General features: G+C 38.0%; 1 protein-coding gene across 5 annotated transcripts; it reads right to left on the bottom strand.

Moving 5' to 3' along the window:
* Positions 1–363: 363 nt before the first annotated feature.
* BNIP3L (BCL2 interacting protein 3 like) lies at positions 364–21154 on the bottom strand. 5 transcript variants are annotated; one of them, XM_019714909.3, is made up of 6 exons: positions 20957–21154; positions 13698–13881; positions 9624–9696; positions 5046–5170; positions 4774–4923; positions 364–3135 (listed from the first exon to the last, which is right to left on the bottom strand). In XM_019714909.3, the coding sequence occupies exons 1-6, from the start codon at positions 21054–21056 to the stop codon at positions 3087–3089; spliced, it is 681 nt and encodes a 226-aa protein (XP_019570468.1). In that variant the 5' UTR covers positions 21057–21154; the 3' UTR covers positions 364–3086. The 5 variants fall into 5 exon arrangements, with proteins under 5 accessions (XP_019570468.1, XP_019570476.1, XP_019570480.1 ...); XM_019714917.3 differs by having other exon boundaries at positions 5046–5149; positions 20957–21153; XM_019714921.3 differs by lacking the exon at positions 20957–21154 and adding an exon at positions 14596–14733.
* Positions 21155–21700: the final 546 nt, after the last annotated feature.

Below are 21700 nucleotides of genomic sequence, written 5' to 3'. Positions count from 1 at the left end.
CTTTACAGGCATACCCTTCATTCCATTTTGCATGGGAACACTTACTCGTCTTTCAGTATGTCACCTCCTCTGTGAATAATGTCCTGACACTATCTGGCAGAACAAATGCTCTGAATACTCCGAAGGCCCCACTGTACTTCACACACCCTTCTCCAATAACTAATCATACTGTGTGATGACTGACTCGAGTACGAAACTCGAGCATGTAGGAGTCTCATTTACTCCTGTCGCGCTTGGCACACCGTCAGGCATGCTTCTATTTGAGGAACTCAACGATGACAAATTTCTGTGTAGACAGATGAGGCCTCGTCTCCTCTAAACTCCCAGGCAACACACGTGACATAAAATGATATACTGACAGAAGAAGTTTTGTGAGAGCTTTAATGGCACAAAATGTTTATAGCTACAAGTTATACATGTATTGTAAACTGTATATAATGATACAAAGTGCTAACTAAATAGATGAAGAATGCATAATCACTTTGGCTCAGTTAATTCCAATAATTTCAACAACTGGTCCACTTAAAAATTCATCTGCCTGGCTAAGTCTTCAATTTTCCTTTTTAGAATAGTAAATATTTTTACTGCAATCAAAGTAACTTGTTGCACTTTTCAACGTGCAAGTTTGTGCAGTGTTGCTCTTGATTCTATTTACAAATATTTTAAGCCAGTTTTCATCCAACATAAGAAAAACAAAACCTGCCTTTTCATCCCCAAATTGTAAACAGGTGTAAAGCTTTTTAAACATTAATCTTAAAATGTCAACTGTTAATTGTTGGATTCTCCTTTCTAATCACATAACCTGTTTCCGTTCAACACAAATCTGATTAGGAGCATAAACATTTATCCCATATGTTAGGGCTATCAATAAATACTGCATGATTTCATTTTATGAGAAGTTCTACTATGATCATGTTAATAGTCCAAAATTTCACAGATATTTTAAGAAAAAGAACAGAACTAAATTTATTTTCAATGTTGAAAAAAATACCATAAATATACCCAAGTTCAATCACACTACTGATAGAGCTGCTGCTGAATTTCAAGAGGGCAATGTATTGCCTGTAAAAAGTTGCTCTTATTTTAAGAATAATTTTACGTTTCCCTCCCATGATACCAATTGTTATAGAAATTGTATACTACAGCAATTTAGTTATTTAGTTCTTTTAATTTTACCAGCCTTTCCAATTTTATTCAGGCTTTTCAAAAACAGTGGGTGATCAGATTTACTTTCCTCCCAAAGAAATTCCAATATGAACACTTGAAATAAATAGGTTATAGAAGGCAAATCAAGTGTTACCAGGTTTAAGAATAAGAGAGAAACAAGGTATAATATAAAGATGTCCAAATTATTTAGCATCAAATGCTAGAAAGAAAAACAAAGTAAAATAATTTAGAAAACTATTTTGGGTATATCATCTTTTTCTTAAAGATAGCTAACTATACTCTTGAAAAAGAACACAGAATTATTTGTTTAATCTATATGTTATTTTCCATTATAACACATCAATTTTACAAAACTTGATGTGAGAGAAAAGAGTTTCTGCAAATTGGCAAACCTGGTTGTCATAGTGTTTTTATTCAAGTCAACCCGATATACTTTATTTAATGAGTAGATTGTTAGTTTTAAAATTAACAATGGTTTCTAAGTATTCAATAGTAATGTCTATATCATAAACAGTAATTATTTATAGTATATAAAACATATAATAGTATCCTTTAGAGTCATGCTATGTGTTCTGAAATCCAATAAATCTAATTGAAATAATTGGTAATCCTGATGCTTTCTAACAATTTGGTCCTAAAGCTTCACATTTTAGAAACAAACAAACAAACAAAAAGTATATCATTGAAGGAAGTTGTTGAGCGTTCTGGAATTTAACATAAATGGAGATGGCTACAAAAGAAAATGACCAGTGCCTGCAGAATCACAGGAATCACCTTGGGAAGATTGTACAGTAAACATTAAAAAGGGAGAAATCAGAAGAAAACAAATGGCATCTTTTCAGAACTTTGTCAACTGTTCCCACAAACCAAGTCTGTTTTACAAAGTTGCACAAGTGCTTGGAATAACTCTGAAACAATTATTTTCAGAGTTTAAAGGCTTCAGAGTTTAAAGAGTTTAGGAATACGTGATGCTTCCTAAAACAAGAAGCCTGCATTTATACCATAAACTGACCTCTTTCCAAAATCTACTAGAAAAAAAAAAAGAAATTAAACAAAAGTTTTAAGAAAGTCATGAAAAATTCACATGCAGCTAGTAAACATAAAAATACCAAACATACACACAAAAAATCCCAAAAGCAATTTCATATAGTTCTAGGCCTGAGACGTTCCTTGTCAGAAATAAAGATTCTACACCATAGAAAAGACAACATTACAACATACTAGTATTAAAATCTGCTGATGTATTTTAGTTCTTATTCTATTTCATACCTATCATTTATATAGCCTGCCTCCTACAAATTAAAAGGCGCCATTAGGAGGCTTAGACAAAAAGTGGCTCCAAAGCTGGTTTGAAATAATTTTTTATTGCCCAGGATATTTTTTTTTCTTGTGGCTTGTGTTTTTTTTCTCGTTTTATTTTTTAGTAACTATAAATTCAAGCTTAAGGAAGCTTGCCTTTGTCTTGAAAAACAAAACGAAACAATGAAGCTTGTATATCATTTGCTAAACTGATCTTGTTTTAAGAGAGAGATGGGAGTTATCTTGCAAGAGTAAAATTTATACCATGAATGATGCAGGTCTAAGTCTGGTGGTACTAAAAGGAGACAATAGCATTGTTGACAAAATTATTATCTGCTGGTGGCATTTGCGGAAAAGAAGCCCTTGCAAATTTCTAAACAACAGTAAACTCTGTTAGGAAATTCTAAAGTGTCTTACAGACCAGAAAGGGAATGAGGTTATTAGTAAAATGCCTCAACAGAGTTTGAATAAAATACTGGATTTAAGAGTTACTGGAGCTTGGATATGTAAAAATAGGGTTGTAAGTTGGGTCATGCTTACAATGGTCTCAAGTTCAAATAAACTACTGTGACAATACACCACTTCACAGGTCACACGCTTTCCCAGGGGCTTTCTTTCCTTCAGTAGGTGCTGGCAGAAGGTGTGCTCAGTCGTTTTCCAATATAGATGCTGAAAGGAAACAGAGTGGACCATGTTTCATTTGTGTCGACAGTTCTACACCAGTTTGTCCACAGACTGAACAGTACTTGAAAACTAGATTTTTCAGTCCTTGTAAAAGGCTCAAGTTATATGTGCACAGTTCTCTAACACCCTAAAAACATTACCGACTTACTTAAAACTAGTCACCAGCCAGCCAAATGGGTTTAATATGACTATGTTTACTCATGAGGCAGGACTGGACTGCATAGGGGCAGTGATTAGACAAGGAAAGCCAGAACAGATCCCTCCAAAGAATAAAACAGAGCCAACCTCCTCTGAGATATTCCTTTGTGGTAGACAAAAAGTTCTGCTTTTGTAGATTGATTGATACTTCAGATATAAAATACAGCAATATGGCAAATTACCAAGCTGCCAGTGCTTTCAAGAGGGCACTTACTAACAGTTTAACTCTTAAGGATTAAGAGCCTAAATTTACTTTTCCGTGCCAAGCAAGTATTTTATCTTTAAATAACATAAGCAAAGGGAAGTCGAGGAAAATATGGAATTAGCCCCACCCTTCAGTGTAATAAAAGCAAGCAACTTTTTAAAATCCTTTTTTCTACATTCATCTATAACAATAGTTACTTTAAACCAGAAAGAGAAACAGTCTGAGGTTCCTGAAAGGAAGAGATACTGCAAGGTACAAAAACCAACCTCTTGAGGACAAATGAACTATTGTGCAGTCGGTACTACAGGGGAATTGAAACTCCTACCCCTGCGGCCACACCAACCTCGTAGAACATTCACACGTTCCCTTCCTCCACAAACACCTTCCATTCTGATGTTTGGGATCACTGTCTTCGCCAACAAAAAAGCACACCAAGCCCCCAAAAAGACAAAAGGGGTGTGTGGGGAAAGTCACACATATGTTTCCATGTTCATGACTGTGAATATCTCTCCCGTATACTGAGTTCCTTAAAGGGAAGATAAGGGATGATGTATCTTTTGTGTATTATATACGGAAAATGACTCTTTGGATACGCTTAAAGAGAATAACAGATATGTCTTCAAAAAAATTAACAGCTAGTGTTTAACTCCTAAAGTCTTTCAAAAATATATTTCCTCAACTGTTCAAATCAAGGAAAAAAAATTAAAAGATACCTGAAAAATTAATGAATTACAGGTAAATGTGGGACTGATTCTAGAACAATAAATGAAAATGCTACAAAGGAAAAAAATGTATCCCCAACCAACCTACCAGTTTCACTCAATGACTGTTCAATAAAATGGTGTATTTCCCATCTGGGAAAAAAATGTTCACATCGGTTCTAAATTTACACACTAAAGATTAGTTTACTTTCAAAATTGAGATAATCTTGCATAATTTATAAGGAACAACAACAAAACCCAAAAGGAAAAATCAACCAGAGAAGAGCCCACTTAAAAATAATCATTTAGGGGACTAATATGAACAACTTATTCAAATAAGAAAAAACCCTCTATTATTAAAAATGCTTATCAGTATACCAGTAGTGTATCAACTTTAATAATATTCTTAAGCTCACCCTATTTGCACTAAAACATTAAAAGCAAAACAATACAAACTGCTTTCACGTAAGAGTATAAAATGAATGGAAAAAAACCCTGTAGGAGTTGACCAGTACTTACCCTAGCCCCAAAGCCAAAACATGAGAAAGGAAGAGAGATGGAATGAACACTTTAAGAAATTCTGCAGAGAAAATACCCCCTTTCTTCATGGCTCCACTTTTCCTCATGCTTAAAGAAACGGAACGTTTAGGGTGTCTGAAGTGGAACTCCCTGGGGGAAGAAATTCAGAAGGAGGTGTCAGAAAGGTATTTACTTAAAATATCTTGGAAATTAGCAGGTCCACTGCATATACATCCACTGTGTCCGCCAAAAAGAAACACGCGAGAACTTACTTAGGTGGAATGTTTTCAGGCCTACTGGACCAGTCGGACACCCAGTCTACACTTTTCTTCAAAGCATCCATTTCTTTCTCTCCTTCTACAACTTCTTCTTCTGACTGTAAAAAAGAATTCAAACTCTAAAAAAGAAAAAAAGACCAGTTCTTCCTACTACAAAAGATAAATCTAGACAGAAAATATACCAAAATCATAGGCTGTCCATCAGTAATTTTTATGTAAGAAACATGCCGTTTTTCTAAAAAAAAAAAAAAAAAAGGCTGACAAAATAAGCTAAGATCAGAGTATCTAAAATCTTAAAAATAATTTGTTTCACTGTTGTTATATCTAAGCATAGAATATGAACCTGAAACTTCAGTTATACCCTCGTGGAAAAAAAATAAGAAAACCTGACAAAAGTGTGTTTTGGACATAATACTAACTAAAGTGTGGAAAATGTTGCTAACTGTTGAATCTGAGTGAGGCTTATATGGAGGTCATCGTAACACCCTTTTTACTTTTGTATGCATTTAAAACTTTCCCCAGTTAAAAATAAAACATATCAAAAAGTATATGCAAACAAATATAAAGTGAAGAGAATAAAAGTAACTGGGAGACATAATGAGGAAATAATAATAGTATTTATTAAGCATGTATCAAGAGACAAGCATGATTCTAAGCCCTTTACACGCACTGACTTTTACCTTGCAACAACCCTACAAAAATAGAAACTGTTAATACTCTATTTTATAGATGAGAAAACTGAGATATAAAGTAAGTAATTGCCTACGGTTCCATAAGTAGTAAGCAGCAGGGCCAGTATTCAAATTGTCTGTAGAACCCTCACTGTTAAGCATTAGATTTTATTCCTTGGAAGGAGATTATACTTTTTAGACAAATCACTATCCAAACATGTCCCAAGGTTTATTCCAAACCACTTATAAAATAAGTTATTTTATACTGAGTCACAGTTTGACATCTTGCATCAAATAAATGATAAAAAAAATCAGTTTTCTTACTAATGATAACCTAAAGCTTCAGGCCAAAAACAATCAAAATTTCCACAGCTTCTCTTTCCATAGAAGGCACAGGAATGAGACATTCCTAAAAATGACACAGCATTATTTATCAGTTTTAAGGAATGTGATGCTATGACCTCAAACCAAAGCTAAGAATTGTTTTGCTTTGTTATTTTGTTTGAATAGGATTCAGCCTTTGGTCAATGCTTCCATTCTTTTCAGTAGGTAGTTATGAAATGCGGAGCTTGACATACCCCTGTAATTCCTTTTTTGACAGGTCTAGTTCTCTGTGGACAGGCTGCCTGGGAAAGGTAGCTTCACATAGTCCCTTTTACTATCAAACGGAAAGTAAAATCCCTGTGGATTTTTACAACTCTGTAGTATCATTCTTACTTAGTTCTGGGGACTTGGCAAATTCTACTGAATGACACAATGTAGCCTTTAGGATTAAGCTTTTTCCACTGAGTATTGAGATTACTCAGAATCATGAGTTGGCTCTTTAGAGTTAATCTGCAAACATCCTAAATCAAAAACAATGTTACAATGTGCTTATAGATCAATTCGTGTACACATAATATCTGACTAGATTCAACAACACCCTGCAGGTCTCTTCTATTTAGTTTCCACCTTTGGTCTCACATGTCTCTAAAACGTTCCAAGTTTTAGATGTAAATTTGTGAACAAGTTAGTATTTCATATGCTCTGAGAGAATGAAAACGTAGAACAATTTTTATGCTCTAAATTATTTTTAAGATGATGTAATTTTCTCTCAGCTGAGTGACGCAAAGTTATTTTTGGAGTATTATTTAAAAAAGAAAAAATCCCTGATCAGTTTAGCATGCTAGCCTTAGGACTCAGGGTCAGAAGCTAGCCAGCTCTCTTCATTCACGACTGCCCTGTTCTTCCTTTTATTAATCTCAAATTGGCCAGTTTCAGGTTTTCAATTTCTTTCCAAGTCTTGGGATTCCAGAGCATGGTAAATCTAATTAAACAAGAGTTATGCTTTCAACCGAATCAATCATCCTCTCTCTATACCTACATCTATGCAGAGAGAAGATTCTGATCATTCTTAGCCTGTTCTCCTGGGGAAGGCCCTTACCTTCTAATCTCTTACATTCCCTTCTCTGGCCCACCTCAAGTTCTTTAGGTCTCTAAACATGGATAGGAAACTGCATAGTGGTCTGTGTTCAGATAACCCACAGTTTTACAAGAGGGGCGACGGAGGACAATTTCAGTTTCTATCATCATCCAATGATACCCAACATTGTGCTGGCCTCTTTGGTCCCAGAAACGCATGCAAAAATGCCTTCAAGAGACAATCTACAGTCTGTTTTCTGCTACAAAACTGAGACTCCGGAGGACGATCATTCTAAAAGTATAGTTTAAATGATATTTTTCCTAAATGTGTCACACCTTAGGCTTCTTCATACTGCAACGTAACTCACCAGACTAGATGTTTTACTTCATTCTCACAACCTTATGGGCTCTCCTGAAATCGATCCCATTCATTGACTTACTTTAGCAGAAGGAACGGGCCACAGGTTCAGAAAGCCCTGGTTTCAATCCTGGCTCTATCACTTACTTGCTTTGCAATCTTAGATAAGTAACTTAATTAAATCAAAGTAATACCTTTCCCATTTGTTCATGGAGATAATATCACCTCTTTCACTGGACTGAGAACATTAAAAGTGGGAAAAACTTAAAATTCATCCTCCCAAACCCTAAAATGATTAATTTTTAAATTACCATTTTTTTCAATTAGAAACGTAATTTAAAAGGCTTTCTGAAAGTTTAAATAACTTATACCTACTGATTTCCTCACTAAAAGACTTACCCTAAAAGATACAATTTTTCTTTATAGGAGTTAAGACTGCTTTTCCAAAAATGTAACCTTATTTAAACTGACTGATCTAATGGTTAATCGCTTACCCACGGCTTGATGACACCCAATGTTCTTTTAGGTTCTTGTGTCCAAATAGGGATCATACTAGCAATTCTATCATAATCTGACACAGAGGCCAAAAGCCTTACATTTTTAGCTCTAGAAGTCCACTTAAAATTCAGTTATCAGTTAAGCCTAACTGTATACCTGCCACTCCATGAGCCAGGCAGGACAGCACTTATCAAAAGTATCCCTTTAAGTTTTTAGGTAGATTATTAAGAGAAAAAGTAAATAATCAGGAAATACTTGGTTTAAATAAACAGATTTCTTTACTGCAAGAGCTGTCAGAGCTTTTAATATGCTAGTATGCGCTGTGACTAAAGAGGGGGAAAATGAGGGAGGCCAGGGGCTGCATTACTTTCCACTTATTTGACTTCAGAACTATTTTCTGGAGCTTCCCCACGGAACAAATGTTCCTTGAAACGTATTTTGGAAAATGCTGATCTAGATTTTCAACTAGTGTGTACAAAAGATAATATGGACTGGGGATATCTTCCTCAGGAAAGACTAAAGCAAAGAATTCTTTCCATTTCTCTGTCTTGGGATTCCTTAGTACACCTTCTGCCATGAAAACTTTATATACTTTCTTCTTCATGTTAGAGTTTACTGAACGTGGCAAAACTGACACACAAAAGCCAGCAATTCAACAACTCCAGTCAGACCCCTTATCTTCCTACATGAGAGCCTTGCTACTCTAAGCTTCTTAACAGTATAAAGTTCATCATAAAATAAATTTGTGTTCAATCCCACAGATTTTTCTAGGTTTCAGAGAACAGCACAAACAGAGAATAGTCAAAGCAGGGAGAAATCGTGCCGCCTTCTGAAACAGAAAGAACACTGGGTGGACCCAAGACAACATGCAAAGTATTTCCAGTGCAAAGCGTTCAGAACATTGTTCAGTGAGAATCCCACAAAACAAAGGTTTTGTTAGAATTTATTTAAATATTCACGCAACATACATTCTTCAAGCATCTTAACACAGAAGAAAAACACAATGGTTCAGGTCCTCAAGAATTTGCACTCTGATACTTTCAGATTTTAGATGACCTGATACCTCAGTAAAGTTAAGAGCTGGCCAGGAATATTCTAAATAATTAGCAATTATTTACTTATCATAAATTTTATCATGTAAACCTTTGTAAGCTTTCAATACTGTATCCATTTACATTTCCAACAACGTCAGCGCCTAGTGGACTATATTTATCTTCTTTAACTTAAGGAACCTGCATAATTTAAACAAATTTTATCTTAGCTGTTGGAATTCATCTCAAGTCACTGCTTTCATTGCAGACACAGAAAAGGGTTTCACACCTGGTTCTACAACAATCTTCCTTTTCATTTATTTTGTGACCTTAAGTAAGCCATATAAGCCTGGAATACTGGAATGATACATCACAGACAAGAATTTTCCATTCTTTTAGGGTGATAAGTCCCCAAATTATCAGTTGTAAAGGGGTACAAAATAACTATGGCATTCTAATTAAGTTCCAAAACCAGAATTTAATAACTTAAAACAGCTTCAAACTATTTTTAAGTCTTCTTATTCTTTAATATATTTTAGCAAAATATATTTATATAGAGTTTTGCATTTTCCCTTATTATTTATTGAAAATCAGAAAAATAAACAACACACACCTGAGAGCTATGGTCCCTGCTGGTGTGCATTTCCACATCAAACATAATTTGTCCATCTTCTTGTGGGGAAGGGCTGGAAGAGAAGGAATTTAGCTGTTAGTTTGAATTTTCCTTTTGTCAAATAAATTAGCCTTTACGGGAAATTAGAAAATTAAAAGTCACAGTGATACAGCTTTGAAAAAGCAGCAAATCAGAAAGTGTATCATTTTTCCACATGCAAGAAAAAGAGAAATTGTACACTCTTACTCCCAAAATGTTCTGGAATTTTTCAGTGGTGAAAAATTCCTTCACAATGATAATTTTACAAAGGAAATGTTACCTAAAGACACAAGACTGTCATATTTTCTTATTTTTACTAATTTTTTTTAATAAAGGTAAAACAAGCTTCAAGTTCAGAAACCCAATTTGGGGTTCTGTGTCTCAAAGTTGTTTGATCATTAAATAATTCATCACCAGCAGCTCTCGAAGGGTGAAAGCAGTTTTCAAAGACTCATTCACAGGGTCTTCTAGGTTAAAATTGTTTTCATAATACTATTAGGATTCATTTGCCTTTTTCATTCTCATTCTCTCATGAGTGTACACTGAAATTTTCCAGGGGCTCCATGTGTGATATTACAACAGATCGAATGCAAAAGCAGATCAGAACCCACCTATTTTCTATTAAGCCAGACATCAGAGATTTGCAAAAATGTAAAATAATGCCACCGGTCTTACTAATTTGAGGGGGTTATGGAAAATCATTATTTTTCATTTTTAAAAAATTACTTATGTTAAAATATAACTGATTTATTTTTATTGAATAAATGAATACACGTTTTACAATTTTCTCAGTTTTAGTTTCTAATAATGGTAAATACCAAAATATATAACCCGTATAAACAAAAGATCTTTGGGGTCCCTAATAACTTGTAGGAGTATAAAGGAGCACAGAGACCAAAGAGTTTGAGAACCACTATTCTACTTATTTCAGAAATATTTGCTCTGAGATATTTCAGAGTGAATTGGATAAGATTATACATACGAACATATAACCTTTAATGAAAAATACAAGATATAGTTCCAGAACTACAAAAATTTACAGATAAATTTTTAGACAAAAGCACATGATCATGAACTGCACTTGATATTACACAACAGAGGAATACAATGTGCTAAGTTCCAGTCTTAGCTTTATCAATGATTCCTTGTGTAACCACAGTAAGTCTCTAGGTTGTTCACTACACACCCCACCCCCCAGAATCTAAATTCAAGTAGGGATGAAAAACGCTCCAAGCTTAACTTGCTCAAAGGAATAGATATGAATTAGTAAAGTTATTAAGAACATGAGTACAGTGGTAATATATAGAGATGTTGGTGAAACTGACTCAAAAATAAGTAAGATCACCAGCCTATGAGTACCAGACTATTATAATTGACACAGGAGAGTCTTAAATGAGGACAGGAAAAGAGAAAAGCTGGTTCTGTATCAAACATGTAAACGTATTTAGAAAATGTTTATCCCGAACCAGAAATCTCAGGCTATAGCACGGGAACCAAGTAGAACAAGACACTCTCATTGTCCTCAGTTGACGGTCATTATGCTCAGAACCCTGTTGGGTTCACAGCCAGAGATCAAGTTAAGGGCCAACTTTAACAGCCATGACCAGGTCAAGGCAGCAGCTCGATGATGTCGAGAATCCGACAGAAACACTGATCGACTTCTACACTTTTCTTTCCCACTGGCACCCATTTCACTCGGAAAAACACTAAACATTTCCCTGGTAGCTGTTTACTACTCCTAACAATTTGGAATGTGGTAGAGCTTCCACCCTGGCTCGTGTTAGGATCGGCTGGGGAGCTTTTAAAATATTCTCATGTTTCTACCCCACCCCTGACAACAGAAAGAGAATCTCCAGGGATGGTGTCTGTGCACTGGTATTTTTAAAAGCTCCCTGGGTAAATCTAGTAAGTTGAAAACTCCTACAACAGGGTGGAACAGAAAGCAAAACACAAAGAGGTACCTGCTAACGACCACCATAGTGACAAAAATATATCTGTGGAATCATTTTTAAATTGAAAGTACACATCAATTAGCTTTGGGACTAATGTCCAACAATTCTAAAACTTTTCCACCTACAAGAAACACCCCTCAACAACTTCAAACATAGAGATGCATGGCAATTCTAACGGCATGAATTTGGAAGACACCGTTAAATGTTCACGTGTGTTGTACCCCCGGAGAGTACTAGAGGTAGATAAGAGTTCCAGGCCTCCTCTGAAACATGACCCGTGACCCAGAGCCTCAAGATACACAGGCCGAGGGATAGGAAAGTGTTCAAAAGCATTTGGCATACCTCACTTCACATCTTTAGAAACACAACGTAAACACAATCACGGGAAGGTGAATTCATATTGGATCACAAGGATAATTGCAACCATAAATGAAACAAGATAACCTGAAAAGCAAGCTGGTGACTTTCTCTCTGCTCCATGATAGCACCAAGTAAACGACAGGTTAAGGGACACACTGGCACCAATGATTAATGGTCATGTAAACTTGGATGTACAGGAAAAGCTTTCTCAACAGACCCACAATGAACAGAAAACTTCAGAGGCCCACTGATGCAGTGGTATTTTATTTTGTGCACTTTTATTTTGTCCGCTTCACTTTATTATTGCATGTCACAGATGTTGCAGTTTTTACAAATTGAAGGCAAGAGACCCTCCCCAGCAAAAAGATTACAATTCACTTTATTTTTTGCTTTTCTGTGGTGATCTGGAACCAAACCCACAATATCTCTGAGGTCTGCCTGTATTAATATAAACTTCATTCTGAAAGACAGACTAATGCTGTAGCTACTGGAATCAATGGCAAGCTGCTCAGAAAAGGGCCATCTGTTCTGCTTCTGCTTATGACTAGAGCTACCCCAGGCTTTTAAGAAGCACAGGGAAAAGTCAGAGAGGAGACGGGGTGGCGGGGGTGCACAGAGCAGGCAAACCAGTCCTCTGCTGCCTTGGTGACATGTCTGGGTCATAAGACATACAGGCACTTCAAACACAATTTAACTCTGTTTCTCCTTTTATATTTTTTCTGATAAGCAATAATATGTGCAATATACACAATTTTTACAAAATGCAATAACATTTAGAAGAAAAACCCGTAATTCTACGCCCTAATCACTGTTTACATTTTTAAATGTTTCCTTCATCTTTTTCATGTGCATTTGCATTTTCTCCAGGGCAGATATCAGTTAACTCTTAATTAACCAGAAGATCACCCAGTACCCCAGCACGCTATCAGTACGGCTGCGACTGGTCTAAGCATTGTTCACATACCACTGTCAGTTAATGCCTGGACCCTCTAGAAACAAAGAGACACTTCACTTACACTGAAAAATAAACATAGCTCGGTGTCATTACACTCACACCTGTCTCTATATTCTTATTCTTTCACCATAAGCAGCCCTCAATCAGTGGAATTAGTTTTCTTAACTCAAATATACCAAAATGAGGTCTGAAATAAAACTTGCTCTAAGAAAACAGAATGGCCTTCAAAATGAACTATCTTTACAGACCTCGGTTGGTGTTCCTGTGTAAATACTGCTGTAACTTGAATCCATTTGTAGTTCCTATGACACAAACATTTACTGAGTGTCTACTACGTGCCAGCCCCGTTACTGTGAGTGCAAAGGAGATGAAACATGACCCCTGCCTTTTAAAGCCTCGCCATCTAGAAGGGAGGACAGAGACACACAGAGACAATCGTATTCTAGGAGAATGTGATCTGTGAAACAGAGGCACAAAGTAAAATGGGAGACAGTCAGATCAATTCTGTACATAAACATTTATGCCATTGACTTTTAAACTGATAAACATCTAAAATGATACAATCTGGTAAGGACATTGATTTAATCTGGGGGAAAACAAAGGGCACTCAAGTACTTGTCAGTCAGCTGTCTGATTTAAATACACATGCTGCAGTAAATCAAGAATCCTATTTTTGTTAAATGAAGATGTAAGTCATTTATTTTTTCTAATGGAAGTTCCCCTTGTAACCCGTTTCCTGAATTCTACCAAAACGCGGCTCTCACTTACCTGTCACAGTGAGAGCTGCCTCTTGAACTACTCTGTCCCGATTCATGTTGTGCATCCAAGAGAATCTTCTCCATGTCTCCATTGTGGATGGAGGATGAGGAAGGGACGTGTTCCAGCCCCCCGTTTTTCCCATTGCCATTATCATTGCCATTGGTGCTGTTCATGGGTAGCTCCACCCAGGAACCTGTTGGACAAGTCAGATAACTTACGTTAACCACAGCAGAACTGCAATCTGTCATGCGCACACAGATGTGAATATGGTGAATTCAGATAAGTCTGACTCACCTAAACCAAATGCAGAAAGAATTCTGCAAAAAATAAGCAAAGAGCAATAAACGTATAAAAATCTATATAGCTCTGTCCCTGATGTAGCTCACACAATCAACCAATTTAGAAGCTGGGACTCTAAAACTAGTATCTTAGAAAATGTATCTCTCGGTCAATTTTCTCTCTGGTTAAAGCTTAGTTTATATACAACAAACACTTCAGTAAGAGCTTTTAGGTCACTTTTTAAAAAATAAATCGCTATTTTATTTTTAGACAGGCTACTTACCTTCGATATTCTAGTTATGTATGTTTTTTTCATAGTCTACCCCAGCTATTTAGTTGTATCCTCTCCACAAATGAAATAAACATATGACTTAAAAACGTCATAAAAGTCATCTAAATAAATTAACAACTAAGTCATACTTAGCACAAACAACTGAGAAGCTCCTAGAGAGGGAACTTAAATACAATAAAAAAATTTCAATTTGTGTACAAATCTGGAGCATAAAATTAACGCAGCTCTCAACTAAATCAGGTTGCTAAAAATTCTGAAAAAAGTTTTACCTCTATCCCACGAATTAGTTTCTTCCTTTCCTTTATACCTCACTCTTTCTCTACGCATTAAACATACCTTGTGAACTTGTCTTTTCTCTCTTCTCTCCCACGAGGTCCTACTTTCTAGGGTTTTCATTAAGCCTCGTTAGTTTTGGGGGTGAGAAATGGCTGAGGATCTGCTACAGGAAACACTGAAGTTTTCTCAGGGGAACAAAGGGGGAGGAGCCACAGGAAAGGGGCGTGGCTCTGGTAATTTGGTTAGGTCTTGAAAATATTTATTGGCTCAATGAGTTTGCCGAACACATTAAGGTAGTTTTAGTAAGAGTTGGTGGATAGAGGGTGAGAAGGGACATGTTGGCAGCCAATAAGCCAACTTTACAACAAAAAGAGATAGTAGTGTATGTTTTTTCCCATAATTTCCATTTTTTACAATAAAATTTGTTTTAGAAAGTACAGCCAAGCAGGTTGGTGGGGCCATTCCTCTAAACTCCCAGCAGAAGCATTAGAGAGAGTCCTGTGGCTGAACAGTTTCTATCAGAATAATCATGAAAACAGGTTCGAAACCTAAAGGCACTCTAAATGAGGTGATGACTATTCCAGATCCAGAAGTGAACTCAGCATCATCGGAAGGAAAAGCTCAAAGGCAAACCTGGTTGGAAATCTGACTCCACCCCTTACTATCTATCTGACTTTCTGATCTTGAGTTTCCTCATTTGTAAAACAGATAACATAGTACTTACCTTCCAGAGCTGCTATAAGGACTAAATATAGGAACATAGGTAAAGCACCTAGTAAACAGTAGATGCTGTTATATACTACTTAAAAGAGTTTTTATTTGTAAAGCACTTAAAACAGTGTTTGCTAAATAAAAATGAAGTTACCCTTTCCTTCCTTTCCCTCTAAGGCCGTCCCGGGGTTGTCACAGTCCCTTAATCAGCACCAATTCTTTGGGAGGATACTGTCAAACAACAGTTGTATGACATCTCCGTGTTCTCGTTCTATATACACACAAGAATGGACACAGACTAGATAGAACTCAACATGGATCAACACACTTAACTAACAAAGCTAAGATAGACCTAACACTGAACGTAATTTTACTAAATATTTGCAGTGCCTCTGGCGTGTATAAAACATATGCCAAACTCAGTCCTAAATTTAGGGCTCTGCAAAATATTTTAACTAGAAAGAGAGAGACAGTGGTATATGATAAACTTTTTTTCTACTGGCACTGTTTCTAGGATTTTCAAACTTACTTTAAACCAATGGGACCTGTTCTTCTTGTACAGAAGCCCAATGTGTAAAATAAACAAAAACAAATAAAAAGCCTGCTTCTGCGCTGGCAGAAGCAGGACTACGTAAGCTATCAGGAGTTCTGGAGAGGTCTCTGTGGAAGCAAATCTTCCTCAAAATAAAATTAATGTTCACTTGTAGCTGACCAAAGAGAAAAAGGGGTGTAACAATAGCAGGTTTTCTGGACTTTACTTTTTTGAAGGATTTCCAAACCATTTCTACTTCCTGCATTAAAAATATGTAAGCAATCATAATCTAGGAACTTGAGGAGACATACCTAGAAAAGCTTAGTGAAGTGATTTCTGCAATGGCCCTAACCCTCAGCCTAACTGAAGGCATTTCTACTTCAGGCAGACAATACTGTTTGTGCATCTATTACTAGTACAGTGGGTAAGTGCACAGACGGAAGCCAGACTCCCATCCTATCACTGTACCTGTTACACCCTAGATCTGTCAGTTTTCTAATCTGTAAAGTAGGAATAATAACTGTATCTACCTCACAGTTAGGAGGATGAAATGAATAAAGCACATAAAAAAAATACAAAAGGTGCCTAGTACATGGTAAGTGCTATGTGTTAGCTAATGTTATAATTATACTCCTTTAAAACATTTATTTACAAAAATGTGTTTCTTGAAAATGCAAACATCAGTCCATAAAGTAGAAATTAATACTTCTTCTCCCAATCTCACATTCCTATACCAAAAGAAACCACTTTTAAAACTTTTACATGTAAACTTCTAGAGTTCTTACAAAAACAGGGACTCATACTGCATGTATCTTCCTGTAAGTAGCATTCCTTACCTAACAACTTGCAGATGTCTTTCAACATCAATATATACTGCCTTACTTCATGCTTTTAAACAACTGCTTTGCTTCCCATCATAAAGCTATACCATACTTGAACCATTATCCAAATGGCAATGGTTAACCATTAACGAAATTACTGTTTCTAATGTTATTAAAATCAAGGCTTCACTGGAGGGTAACTTGGCAATATGTATTAGGAGCCTTAAAAAGGTACATTATCCTTTAACTTAGTAATTCTCTTCCAGAAGTATCACCTATGGAAAAACAGTACTGCAGAGAAAATTATGTACATAGATATTCATTAAGAGGCTACATATCAGCTTTATCTTTTGAGAAAAATGGGGGGGGGGGGAAGCAAACTTATCTTTCCCAATAGATGAACCACACGTGCCTTTTTATCATCACCTAGTTCACTCCCTATTCACAGCCTCAGAATTTTGTAATGTTCTAATTCTACCAATCCTAAGTCCCTTACTTGGAAAGGAGACACGGTAAGATATGATTGGGCTGTCCAAGCAATATAAAGTAGAAAACAATCTCAGAGTGAATTCTCTTTTGACCAATCAAGCTTTAAAATTAAAAAAAGCACGCAGGTTCTATTATATTCAAAGCCTACTTACAAACTGAAAACTGTTCTGTCATGCCAGATTGTACATATACACAGCACATGAGATATTTTCTAATACAAGTTTCTGAGACTCGTTAAGAGATTCAGAGACGCATCCTTCCACTTTCTCCAACATAGTAGTACATTGCGAAGGTTGGTCCAGTGATTGTCATTATATTCATGACTATAAGTTGTATATACTCTTTATAGTTTTATAATCACCAGTTCAATCCTCTTTCAAGAAGGGGTGTGGGAAAGTTAGGGGTGGGGAGGGAGAGGGAAAGAAAAAGAGTACTATTCCCCATTTTCCACAAGATGACAAGGCCCCACGTGTCACTCTAACCCTAACCGGGGTGACACATTTCATTATGTCTTATCTTCTTTCCCCAAAGCCTTTATTTATTTCAAATACCTAATGCTGGAATCCAGAACAGAAACAGTCACTGACATTTCTATTTAAAAAAAAAAAAAATTTGGTCTTTGCACAAGCAGGTACTCAAGACACCAGTTACTTATGTGTTCAAAATAGTATTATAAGCAGTGAAGTTTCATGTGTCATAGCCTTAAAAGCCTTCTTGTCATACTGGGGAAGCAAGAACATCATGGTAGATGTTTAAAAAGGAGAAAAAAGGCTGTACTTCCCATGTTAAACAACAAGAGTTATACTGCTACCTTGGTTTTCCTATTACCTTCTGATTTTTACGACCTATATGTCCTACACAAATATTCTTGAGTAACTTAATAGTTTTCTTAAGAGTAAAACTAACAACTGAAAACTAGAAAATAACCTTTTAGCTTTGGAAATAATTCAGATCTGTGTGTTTATTAATTTGTAATCGAAGTGAACAGTTCCCCTACGATGGTAAACAAAAAAAGTCAGAGAAAGATTTCATTACTCCAAAGATTTCAATAATTTGTTATTAAAACTCTGCTTTGACCCCTGAACTAAAGATAAAATCCCAAGGCAGAGATAATCTCTACAATGAGTTCATCTCCTGTTTTTCAGTTCTGCAAATTTATCCGAAAAAGAACTTCAACTTATCAGCAATTTGGATAGTACATGTTAGATGCCTGAATAAGCTGTTTTGCCCAAAAATCACTTGAAGGAATCAATAAGGCTTCTTGTTTTGTTCAGTTCAGTGTTGTATAATGAGCTAAAAAAAACAAAAAACAAACACAGTAAAAAGCAAGAGGGGAGTAATTAAATATGGCACTATCCAAAAGCTTTTTAGTAACTTAAAAGGTCACCCTACCCCAAATAAAATACTTTCTATCTAGCAGATTTCCCAAAGCAACATTCTGATATCACACACATGCTGAGTGTTCTTCCACTTCCTAAGAGCTAACATAAACGTAGCAGCAACTGCTTGGCCAAGAACATCAAATACCTCATAGGTCTGTCAGACATGGAGATTAAACAATCACATACAGCTCAACCCCATTTTTTTTGTTAAATGGTGAAAGGAAATTACAATTCCTTTGCTTTTTGTGAAATCATGTACATGTATTAACCAAACAGCTAACTTGTAAGTATCACAGGAACACAATGAGTACAATTAAGAGACAGGACTAAAAAGAGACAGGCAGGTCACCTCTGTACATTACATTAGGTGGAGCAACATACTGAGAGAATAAGAACCACACAATTGGGCCAACCTGATGGCTCAGGTGGTTGGAGCACCGTGCTCCTAACGCCGAGGTCACCGGTTCGATTCCCACATGAGCCAGTGAGCTGTGCCCTCCACAGCTACGATTGTGAACAACAGCTCTCCCTGGAGCTGGGCTGCTGCGCGCTGCCGTGAGCGGCCGGCAGTCAGCGTGAGTGGCCGGCAGCCAGCAAGAGCTGCCATGAGCTGCAGTGAGTGGCCCAGCTGCTGTGAGCAGTGCACCGATGACCGACAACCTACTGACTCAGCTGGGGGAGCACAAGGCTCATCACACCAGCATAGGCCAGGGAGCTGTGTCCTACACAACTAGACTGAGAAACAGCGGCTTGAACCGGAGTGGGGGGAGGCCAAAAAAGGGGGAAAAAACCCACAAAGAAACACACGAGATCAGGGGATTCTGGTTCACCGAAAAGATATGTCCTGAAAGGAGCACTAGATTGGGTGTAAGTAAAAACCTCAGCTCTATCTTAGAGGACTGTGAACTTGGACAATACACTCTACTCCAGACCTGTTTCTTTACCAGTCAATAAAAGGGGACAGTTATCTCTAAAGTCTCTTCAATAAAAGGGGACAGTTATTTCTCAAGTCTCTTCCTGGTCTAAAAATCCCATGTTAAACAACATGCAAACAATGATAAATAATTCATAAATGCATATATGTGAAGCAAGTACATTTACAGACACATAAATTAATCCTAATTTACTGTGGGAAGTTATTAATATTCAGTATTACATTCTAAAACATAAGACACTTAAAAGTTTTAACAAGTCAACATTTAAGGAATTTATCCATGAAAAGATGGAGGAGTGGCAATAAGCAATGAAAACATCTTAAAACACTCAAATTCTATCTGCATCTTGCAAGGACAGGAACGTTCTTCCCTAAAACAATTTTTAGGCCATACTGGAATCCCTCCCTCTTATGAAAGATACTGCAATGCCTTTAGATGTCATTTAAGCACCCAAATGATTTTTAAACAATTTCACGTGGCCATATGCTAAATGTCCCAACCACCTCTTTCATGAGAGGAATTCCTGAAAGATTAGGCAAAAACCTTTCCAAGACTATGAGCTTTAAGGACACCTGGGAATAACCTTAGGACAAGACGTCTGAGTACCAGAATGTTATGAAAAGCAACTGTAGTTGGTCGTAATTCAACACTGCCATTAACTTTCAACCGCCCTTGTGTATGAATCTGTTTTTAATCCCGTTTCTGAAAATTCATTGCCCCACACTCTGTGATTTGTGCAATCTTGGATGGTTCAAGAGGCTGTTTGTTCATAAAGAGGTTTACAGGGCACACAGCCCCATCGTTAAAAAAAAACAACACAAAAAAAACCACTTAAGCAACTCTGAAATATCTATAAAAAAAAAGTAGCATAGCTTCCTCACACCTCGCCACCCCTACGGGATACAAGTAACCACTAAATTACCAAATGATTTTCCTGACCACCCTGTGGTAACAAAGAAAGGCAATCAGAGGGCTCACTTTCCGAGCCGGGGAGACAGGCCGACCCAGCGAGCGCAGTGGGGTCAGCCGGGCCAGGCCAAGCCCCGCCGCACACCTGACCTCCCGCCTGTCACCCGGCCGCCCCCTCTCCTGGGCCAGCGGCCCGCGTCCATCCCCCGGCGTCCCCGCCGCACGTCCCCATCCCTGCCCACGTCCCCTCCGCGGCCCGCTCCGCCCACCCTCCTTCCCCGCGCTCCAAGGCCCGCCCCTCCACGCCCCGATTGGCTCCTCTCAGGGGCCCACCACAGGTAGGATCGGCTCTTCCTGCCTCTCTTCCCACCCACCTGCCCTCCACAACAGCGAACCCAAGCAGCCCCCTACCCAAGACCCCAGGAGGGAAGGGGAGACCGGTCCAAAGGAAGGCAACAGCACCTCCTTTTGACAGGTGACGGGAGCTGTCAGTCACCCGCACATCCTTGGCCTGGACCAATGGGCTACCTTCTCCTCCCGCCCTCCCCCCCACCTCCCCACCCCCGGTGGAGCTGGTGGCGGTGGCTGGAGCAGCTCCTCCTCCCCCATCTCCTTCACCCAGCCCGCCCGCCTAGCACTCACTGTTGAGGCCGGCTGGCGGTGGCAAAGGCTGTTCGCCTTCTTCGCAGTTGTTATTGTTGTTGTGCAGGGGCGGCGGCTGTTCTACTAAATGAGACGACATTGTCGGGCGCCTGGAAGAGCTGTGGCCGCAGCTGGACCGTCTCCGGTTCTCCGGCAGCAACACAACAAGCCGAGTCCCCCGCCCCCTTTTCTGCGCCTGCGCAGTCCCTCCCCTCCCCTTGACGTCAGGGCCCGCCAGGACCACGTGACGACAACACAACAAGCGACGGGCGGGGCGGGGGCGTTCCCAGGAGGGCTACAGTCCTGAAGACCCGGGAGTCACGCTGACGCGCGCGCCAGGAATGAATTCTTGTGTGTCGTTTGTACTGGCAGGACGGAGTGAGTTATGCGGCTGGAACTGGGATGGAGGACAGGGAGAACTGTGTAATGAGGAAGTGTAAGGTGTTATGTGTCGGCACCCAAATCTCCCACACCTACAAGATCAACATTGTGTTATCCATCTGTGCGCATTTTCCTTTTAACATCTGTAAGGACTCACTTCTGTAATAGGTATGGTGGATGACACAAAGGAAGCAAAGACCCCAGTGCCTCCCTGTCATTAAACCTAAAATAAAGATGGTGAAACATTAACAATATAAAGCAGACCAGACTTTTTAGTTGTTAAAGAATTTAAAAACGTTTTCATTGTAAAGAAAATTGGAAAATTCCAGGAAAACGTAGAGAAGATAAATAATCACCCAGATC

This window comes from Rhinolophus sinicus, chromosome 15, assembly GCF_057876585.1.
Source record: "Rhinolophus sinicus isolate RSI-liver-muscle chromosome 15, RSI-T2T, whole genome shotgun sequence".
Lineage (NCBI taxonomy): Eukaryota > Metazoa > Chordata > Mammalia > Chiroptera > Rhinolophidae > Rhinolophus > Rhinolophus sinicus.
The sequence above is the reverse complement of the archived record's forward strand: the minus strand, read 5'-3'. Positions and strand labels throughout refer to the sequence as shown.